Here is an 8,991-nt window from a genome sequence, read left to right on the forward strand (position 1 = left end):
ATAAGACAATCGGTCTTTAATGATATCTCGATATTTTCAATAATAAAACAATAACTGGATGAACTAAAATAACAATATGAATTAAATAAAAAATTTATGTAATTATCTTCGATATTATCGAACGGTCGGTAATGTCAATATTCTTCAATTACCTCCGGGCTTATCGGGCCCATTTGATGATCACAACAGAAATAGCATTGTAAAAAAGTTGCTACTCTTCATATATATTTTCACGCTGTTCTGACGGAAGGGACCGGTCTATATATATATATATATATATATATATATAATATGTATATATCCTATATATATATAATATTAATTAGTGCCAAAAAAAAAAACAAATAATTGTTTAAAAAAATACATTGTAAATAATTTTCTTAAAAACAATTTTTTTTTTTATACTAATTGATTTGTCTCATTATTCTGTACATAGAAGTATTACGGTAAAATGATCGAAAACTGAATATTTTACGAGATATTTGATTTTTTATATCAAAATATGTCAGATTAAAATATAAAATAACTCAAGAAGTACTTAATAAAAAAATACTTTGTTATAGTGTTTTGGAAAGCTCTCGATGTCAGCTACAAGAATACTAAATAAAAAATAGGGATTTCTATTTAAGATTTTAAAGTTGACCTTCACATGACCTTCAAATAATTTTCCAAGGTCAAATCATTATCACCATCTTATGGCCCCCTTGAAGCCACACAACTTTTGAAACTTTTTTATGTCAGATTATTGTAAGTGCCTTAAAAATCGTGGCGACCGTTACGAGGACCACCCTGTATATATATATATATATATATATATATATATATATATATATATTTATTTATTTATTTATTTATTTATTTATATAAAAAAATAATATATATATTTATTTATTTTATTAATATATTATATATTAATTTAAAAATATTATTCGTAAATTTTTTTCGAAATTTCATTTATCGGCAAGCTCGCATACTTCACGCAATTAATTCGATATATTTCTTATCGAAGTAATCGTCCTAATATCTTACCGACCTATCGACGAGTGCGCGTTTCCCCGAATTCCCGCACCGCGTCCCGCTCCAACGGTTCTTCGAGCGGCTGCCATTATTCGCGCGTTATCGCGTTTGCCGCGTTTGCAATTTGCGAATCTTCTAGCTCGAAAAATATATATATACCGTACGTGTATATTGCCTGAGCTCTTCGCGAGATAGATTACCGGAAGTGCAGATAAACGCATCCTTGATCGTCGTGATTCGCGCGATATGGAGAGTGGGAGAGATAACGGCGATGTGAAGGAAATGACATCCTCAGTTCTTAAAACGTCCAAGTTGGAGGTGTCCCGCGACGAGGGACAGCACGTCGCCATGGGCAAGCAAAACGGCGAGGACCTGGACGAGGGTGCGCAAGAGCGAATGCTCCAGGGGGACGATAGCACTGCGAAGATTATCGAGAAAGATAACGTCGAGGTATAAATGAAGATGTTTCCTTTCATCTCGCGAAATCGCGGACGTTCGAGAGGGAATAAGCATCACGATGATAATATAAATTTAATCCTTTAAAGATCACATATGGATCGTTTTGATACTATCAATATTTTGACAATAGAGTATCCCGCGTGAGTAATCAATAAAAAAAATATGTCAAAAAATTATCTTATACACGATTATTTTCTACAAAGAGATGTCGAGGCATATATAGAAATCTTTGTAAATTTTTTTCAAGCATTTTGAGACTGCTAAGAATAATATATGACCTACTTCTCTGAAATTGTTTCTGATAAATATACATGTATGTTTATCTTAATGCTGAATATGCTTACAGTGTCTTTTATAATGGGGACACGCCTATCCTCGCCATTGTACGAGTAATCGATCGCTCCTGCGGTTATTCTCACAATCTGTCTTCGTTTCACCATTGTTAAATTCAATTGTACAAGATTATACTTAATATAATTTGTAATTTCTTTGAAAATGTTGATACATGCGAAATACATTGTCATACAAAGCTGTAAAAAAAAAAAAAAAACTAATTAAGCTTTAAAAGATATGTAAATTTTCACAAAAGTTGCATCACGCAAAAAGATTATAATTTATTTTAAATATATTAATTCTTACTCTAATTTTATTTATTTGTTCTAATATATTCGATGAATCCTCAATGTTTGAAAGTTACTTGCAATATTTATATATTTAATTTTAATTAATAACTAGAGAATAATTCTACAAATTAATTTAGTTTTATATCTGCATGATCATACAATATGTATTTTTTAAGAAGAAATACTGAGAGAATGTATAAAGAATATAAATAATTTTTATACAAGCATTTATAGCAATAATATAGATTTTATTAGCTTACAAGTTAGACATATTTTGAAACAATTAATTATTCTGTACTACTTTGTTTGAGCTTCTTTGATTTTTGTTCTTAAATTGTTCTGTGATTCTTCTAACAGGTGAAATTTATCTCTGAGAATGGCGACGTCAAGATCGATATTGAGCCGGTTAAAAATGCGTTTGCAGGAATGAGCAAGGAAGAGTTGATGAAATTTGTCAATGATCCATTCTGGGTGAGATTAAGATGGGTCTTATTCATCTTTTTTTGGCTATTGTGGGCAGGCATGTTGGCTGGTGCTATAGCTATCATTGTGACGGCACCAAAATGCTCAGCACCTGAGCCGAAAAAATTCTGGGAAGAAAGTCCAGTTATTCAGTTGGATATCTCAAATTCTCCTAGTGATGATCTGAAAGGGCTGGAATCTATATTAAACGACTTGAAAGATCAACACATCAAAGCAATCTCTCTCTCATCAATAGTGAAGGAAGATACAAATGGTATATATAAATTTTTAAAAAATATATAGGATATTTTATTTACTTTGTGCAAAATTCTTAATTCTATCTTATAAATACGTATATTCTAAAATATGTATTAATAAAAAAAAATTTATCATTTATATTATAGGAGCAACCGAAGATTTCAAAACCATCAAATCGAGATTAGGAAATGTCAGCGACTTAGAAAATCTGATCAAAGTTGCAACAGAAAATGATCAACAAGTCTTTTTGGAGCTGGATCCCAACCATTCGTCTGTAGAGCATCCATGGTTCAAACGATCTGTAGAGAAGGAGGATCCATTTACCTCCTATTATGTATGGGCTGATGGAATAACTAAATCTGATAACGGAAAAGAAAGGCGAAGTCCTCCAAATAACTGGGTTAGTCACGCTTGCATAAAATTTTGTACGACAGCTACAAAAAAATCTTACATTTAATATACTTAAACAAATATACTCTATAGTTGAGTGTATATGGTGATTCTGCATGGGAATGGAATGAACAAAGAGGACAATATTATCTTCATCAATTCAATAAGTCGCAACCAGACTTGAATTACAACAATCCAGCAGTGGTGAAAGAATTTGGAGTAGGTTTATTACTCTTTATTGACTGATACATTTAACTTTACTTTGACATATATTTTATGTATTATTCAAGGATATCTTAATTCATTGGCTGAAATTGGGAATTAGCGGCTTTCGTTTAGCAAATACATCGTTCTTAACAGAAGATCCACAACTTCGTGATGAGTCTAGGAGCCTTCTTCCTGTAGAAGCGAATAATTATCAGTCGCTGGTACACGTTTATACGCGCGATCGTCCAGAGAACGCTGCGATATTAACAAAATGGCAAGAAATAGTTTGTAACGAGACTGATGGTAAAGGGTATGTTTGCTTTTACACTGTCACTTTGTGATTACACATGTCATCTCACCTAATTACAATGTTATATTAATATGGTAGATTATTTGCGTTGCAAGACGATATTAGTGCAGATATCTTACAAGTTTACAATGAGAAAAAGACAGTAATTGACTTACCACAAAGTTCGCATTTCCTTACCACTGCCAACGCGAGCATCAATGCAACTGTATTGCATAAAAGTATATCACAGTGGGTCAACATTACGCAATGGCCCGCATGGGATGTGAGTATCCTTGGCAAAATTAGTTTTACTGTGTAATTTCGTTGAGATATTGGAAAACATTTTCTATTCATTTTAAAATATTAGAGCTTATAACAATTATTAAAAGCATGATTTTGTAATTCACTTATAGCTCAATGGTAAACAGCATTCTTTGAGGGATCGTATGCCTAGCGATGTTGCCGACAGCATCACGTTAATGACGATGCTATTGCCGGGTACGCCAATTCTTCGATTAAATGATGTCATGTCTGCGAAAAACGCGTTTGCAATCTTGTCAAATGCTCGAAAGAGTTTGACATTCCTTCACGGGAGTACGACATTTAGGATAATAAACGAAACTGTCTTCGTATACGCGAGGTGAGTTTACCCATTCAATATTTGTGCACAATAATCATTAATTTTAATGTACACGTACAATTTAACAAAAATAAAATTAGATATTCATACGCTAACCATCTAAAAAAAAAAAAAAAAAATAGCGGATGATTGCACGTTATTAAAATATGAATTACTGACTTGTGCCAAGTAGATTTAAAAAAACTAATCTTTTAAATGCTCCTATTATTAATCTATCTATTGAAATATGTCTAATTTATACACAAGAAAGATTATGAATGAATAGATACTTACAATACATGAATGAAGTCAGATTTAATTGGACAATTGAATTCTTATGCACACAATCTAAATGCATTCTTGTATATGTATACAACTGAATTGATATTGAATTAATCTTTCATATCTTGGTCCATATTCTCACGGTGCTTTTGTTACATTTTATCTTAACATATACAAATACAGCTTCATATTAGATGTATAAAACTTGTGAACATTTTTCTGAATTAAATATGTTAAATAGTCCTGAAAATATACGATAATTAAAATGTGTTGTATATTATGTAGCGTAGTAGACTAACCAAAGATTAATTAATTTTTTTCCATGCTTCTTTATATACAACATAGAAGTGGGTAAGTGTGCATGTGCCACTAACATATTGTAATCATGCTTCGCATGTAAAAATTTGACTGCATACAAGAGAAAATAATATAATAGATTTATTTTGTATCTTGTATACATATGCTTTGCAATATGTTATTTACACTATTGAATAAAGTATACAAATCTGAAATGAATTTTTTTTGTAGGCTAAGAAGCGGTAATCCCGGATATCTGGTAGCGTATCAGACAGGAGACGAATCGGCGACTGTAGATCTGTCTATAATACCGCGAGTATCGGATGAAATCAATGTAGTTGCATATAGTCCCAATTACAGTCGAGATACAGAAATCGTGAGGTAAGAATTTTTGTGAACTTTTGTAAAGTTTCATATATATTTAATGATTTTATCTGATATTGAAAACTTGTATCACTTTTGCAGGACAAAGTTAAATTCAAATAAAGTGCCCATATCACCCAAGAGTACATTGGTCTTAACATTTGTGCCAAAGGAATAATCGATAAGATGAGTATTTAAAATGCAAAAACGATCGGCTATATACGATAGCGTTTTTGCTTCAACATATATAATCGGAAAAAGAATATAACATGAATATGATTTATGTGCAACTATAATAAAACGAATGAAATATTGATATTATGTACTATACTTTGATGAAATAAATGCATATATAGCAAACATTAAAAATATAAAGAATTATTAATTATATCAGTTTTTCCTTAGATCATGTTATTAATATTAAACCGGACTATAGACCAAGCAAATGATTCTAAACGAAAATTAATGAACAAAAACGCACACTTTTATTTTAATTTTTAAAAATTTTTGTTTTAGATATAAATTATATATTTTGCATAAGATAATTTTTGTTTATAAATTATTAAATAAAATTTCATTATTAATGTTTATTAATTTTTTATTTTTTACTTTTCGTACTCGTTAGCTTGATCTAAATCTGATTTTATAATTATTAACAGAAAATCTCTTTATTAAAAAAAGAATTTTACACACATGAGCACGCGTGCATATGATCTTTTGTTGTATAATAAATAGTTTAAATACAATACATTAACCTTGATATACGGGATTTAGTATATACAAGAATTGATTAAAAAAGGGTTTATTCGATGTGCAGCTTATGTGGATCAGTAAATCGTGCCGTTATGATGTAAAATAAAGCCGGTAGCACAACTAGGACCAACATTCCGGGATGGATGCTGATTCCACGAAGAGTCGCGACCGCTATCACACCATAACCATGCAACAACCAATGACCCAGGATCACTATTACATTCTTTACATTGGAGATGGAGCTCAGCAGCAACGACTTTATCGTCTGATTCAACTTAAATGCAAAATGCGCCGCATTTGAGAGAACTGACAAAATGATAGTGATGTAGGGAAAAGAGTAATCTGTAAAAGAAAAATATATAAGGAATAAGTAGTATATAATTATCTATATTAATATATGTACAAAATTAAAATTAATTTAAAAATAGATCTATAATAAAATAAAAAATTGGTATACATACAAATCAGACCTCCACCCACAGCATGAAGCAATGCAAGAATTGGATAGAAATATAATGCAGCATAAATAGAGAGCTTGCCCTGTTTTGGCAAAAATTTCTTAGCTATTATCGGCCTTATTAATAACATGAGAGCAATCCCTAGGGCATAGAAGACAAAAACCATAGTATATCTGAAATCATAATATAATGTATATTAGAAACATGCAATATAATACAAAATGTTTTAAGCAAAATATTGCTATTAGCAAAATAGCCGACAAAAAGAATTTAGAATCATATTTTTTTTTTTTAATATCAAAGAATATATATATATATATATTATTGTTAAATGTTGATTTTTAAACACTGATGCTTGTAATAATATCACAGATGAAAATATTGCAATCTCCAGAGGCTTAATAAAAACTATTTTGACTGAACTAACAAGGGGTAAACCGCTTCCTGTGTACAGTGTAGCGTTGCTTCATAATTCGGACTAGGATTATGCAGCAGTGTGTACCAGTCCGACAGTTTTTTCGCCCTACACGACTTGACATTAAACGTTCCGATGGGATGGGTCAGCTGTAGCACTATGACAGACGACAGTACCACTTCGAGCAAGGCGGACAGATGCAGAGCAATCACTTCCTTGGGTATGTTCCGACGCATAGATACCATGTCGATGGAGAACCAGTGTAACACCAGGGCCAGTAGAGCCATGAAGCCCAGGTAGAGCCAGTCATAGAACATCGGCGTGTCATCGCAGGGCACGCACGCCGACGAGACGTTGGCTCGGAAGCCGCGAGGGCAGGCTCCGCACACGCTCCAATTGCCGTCTGGCAGCAACTCTCTGCCGCAATACAATCCGGGACATCGTGTAAGGGTGTTCATATCGTCTATGTTTTTAGGTTAGATCTGCAATAAAACGACCAACATGACGCAACGATATTTTTTCTTTTCTTTTATTTTATTTTTTACTTTTCTTTGCGGATATCCTTTCCCCTGTCAAATTATAATGTTACATTTCTTTCTCCTTTTTTCTTCTCTTTCAAATATCTCACGTGGCTCTCTCTCGCTATTGTTCTTTGAGAGACGCAATATCTTGCTAATTCCTTGATGTTGATCTCTCTTAACATCGAATGTTATACATATATTTGTCTTTCATCTAGTTTTACGAAACGACAAGGAACATATCTTTTTTTCTATTCAACTTGCTTTCAAATATGTATGTTAATTGTACAACGACATATGTATATCAATTTATGTTAATTTTTCGCGCAAGTCGCGACAACTGGCGTTGACAGTTGACTATCAAAGCTTATGAAAAACCGTATACTCTGTCAATAATGTCGCTCTCTACCGATAATCTACGAAAGCGCAATAAAATTGATGATGATGATTGACGTAAGTAATAATACGAGTTATTTATAAATAAATATGTATATATGTCTATATATACATAGACAAGACCTTGAGTCTTTGACGTTATGTTGCAACGATACGATTATCTAAAACTTTTATACAGGGTGTTCAAAAAGTAACACACTATATACAGGGTGTCCCATTTTAAAGGACCCACTCAAATATCTCAGAAACACTGCGTTAAATCGAAAAATGTTTCAAACAAAAGTTGTGTGGCTTCAAGGGGGCCATAAGGTGGTGACAATGATTTGACCTTGGAAAATCATTTGAAGGTCATGTGAAGGTCAACTTTAAAGTCTTAAATAGAAACCCCCATTTTTTATTTAGCATTCTTATATCTGACATCGAGAGCTTTCCAAAACACTATAATAAAGTATTTTTTCATTAAGTACTTTTTGAGTTATTTTATATTTTAATCTGACATATTTTGATATAAAAAAGAAAAATATTTTGTAAAATATTCAGTTTTCGATAATTTTACCGTAATACTTCTATGTACAGAATAATAAAACAAATTAATTAGTGCAAAAAAAAAACAAATAATTGTTTAAAAAAATACATTGTAAATAATTTTCTTAAAAACAATTTTTTTTTTATGCTAATTGATTTGTCTCATTATTCTGTGCATAGAAGTATTACGGTAAGATTATCAAAAACTAAATATTTTAAGAGATATTTAATTTTTTATATCAAAATATGTCAGATTAAAATATAAAATAACTCAATAAGTACTTAATAAAAAAATACTTTATTTTAGTGTTTGGAAAAGCTCTCGATGTCAGCTACAAGAACGCTAAATAAAAAATGGAGGTTTCCATTTAAGATTTTAAAGTTGACCTTCACATGACCTTCAAATGATTTGCCAAGGTCAAATCATTGTCACCATCTTATGGCCCCCTTGAAGCCACACAACTTTTGTTTGAAACATTTTTCGATTTAACGTAGTGTTTCTGAGATATTTGAGCAGGTTCTTTAAAATGGGACACCCTGTATATATATATGTGTATATATATATATATATATATATATATATATATATATATATATATATATATATATTTCAAATATTAAAAAACATTTCTTAAATATTATCAGCAAATTAATCTTTTT

General features: G+C 31.2%; 2 protein-coding genes across 2 annotated transcripts; one reads left to right on the plus strand and one right to left on the minus strand.

Annotated features, from left to right (window-relative positions):
- Positions 1-1,101: 1,101 nt before the first annotated feature.
- On the plus strand, positions 1,102-5,612 carry Cd98hc (CD98 heavy chain). The gene is made up of 9 exons (XM_070310504.1): positions 1,102-1,467; positions 2,457-2,835; positions 2,966-3,219; positions 3,303-3,428; positions 3,500-3,726; positions 3,805-3,988; positions 4,119-4,345; positions 5,135-5,284; positions 5,369-5,612. The coding sequence occupies exons 1-9, from the start codon at positions 1,264-1,266 to the stop codon at positions 5,442-5,444; spliced, it is 1,827 nt and encodes a 608-aa protein (XP_070166605.1). The 5' UTR covers positions 1,102-1,263; the 3' UTR covers positions 5,445-5,612.
- Positions 5,613-5,746: 134 nt separating this feature from the next.
- On the minus strand, positions 5,747-7,729 carry LOC138941127 (JNK1/MAPK8-associated membrane protein). Its single transcript, XM_070310505.1, has 4 exons — positions 7,438-7,729; positions 6,905-7,374; positions 6,481-6,650; positions 5,747-6,361 (listed from the first exon to the last, which is right to left on the minus strand). Exons 2-4 carry the CDS (start codon positions 7,348-7,350, stop codon positions 6,069-6,071), a joined length of 909 nt encoding a protein of 302 aa, XP_070166606.1. The 5' UTR covers positions 7,351-7,374; positions 7,438-7,729; the 3' UTR covers positions 5,747-6,068.
- Positions 7,730-8,991: the final 1,262 nt, after the last annotated feature.

This window comes from Polyergus mexicanus, unplaced genomic scaffold, assembly GCF_030449975.1.
Source record: "Polyergus mexicanus isolate NDT 795.1 unplaced genomic scaffold, iyPolMexi1.0 SCAF_18, whole genome shotgun sequence".
NCBI lineage: Eukaryota > Metazoa > Arthropoda > Insecta > Hymenoptera > Formicidae > Polyergus > Polyergus mexicanus.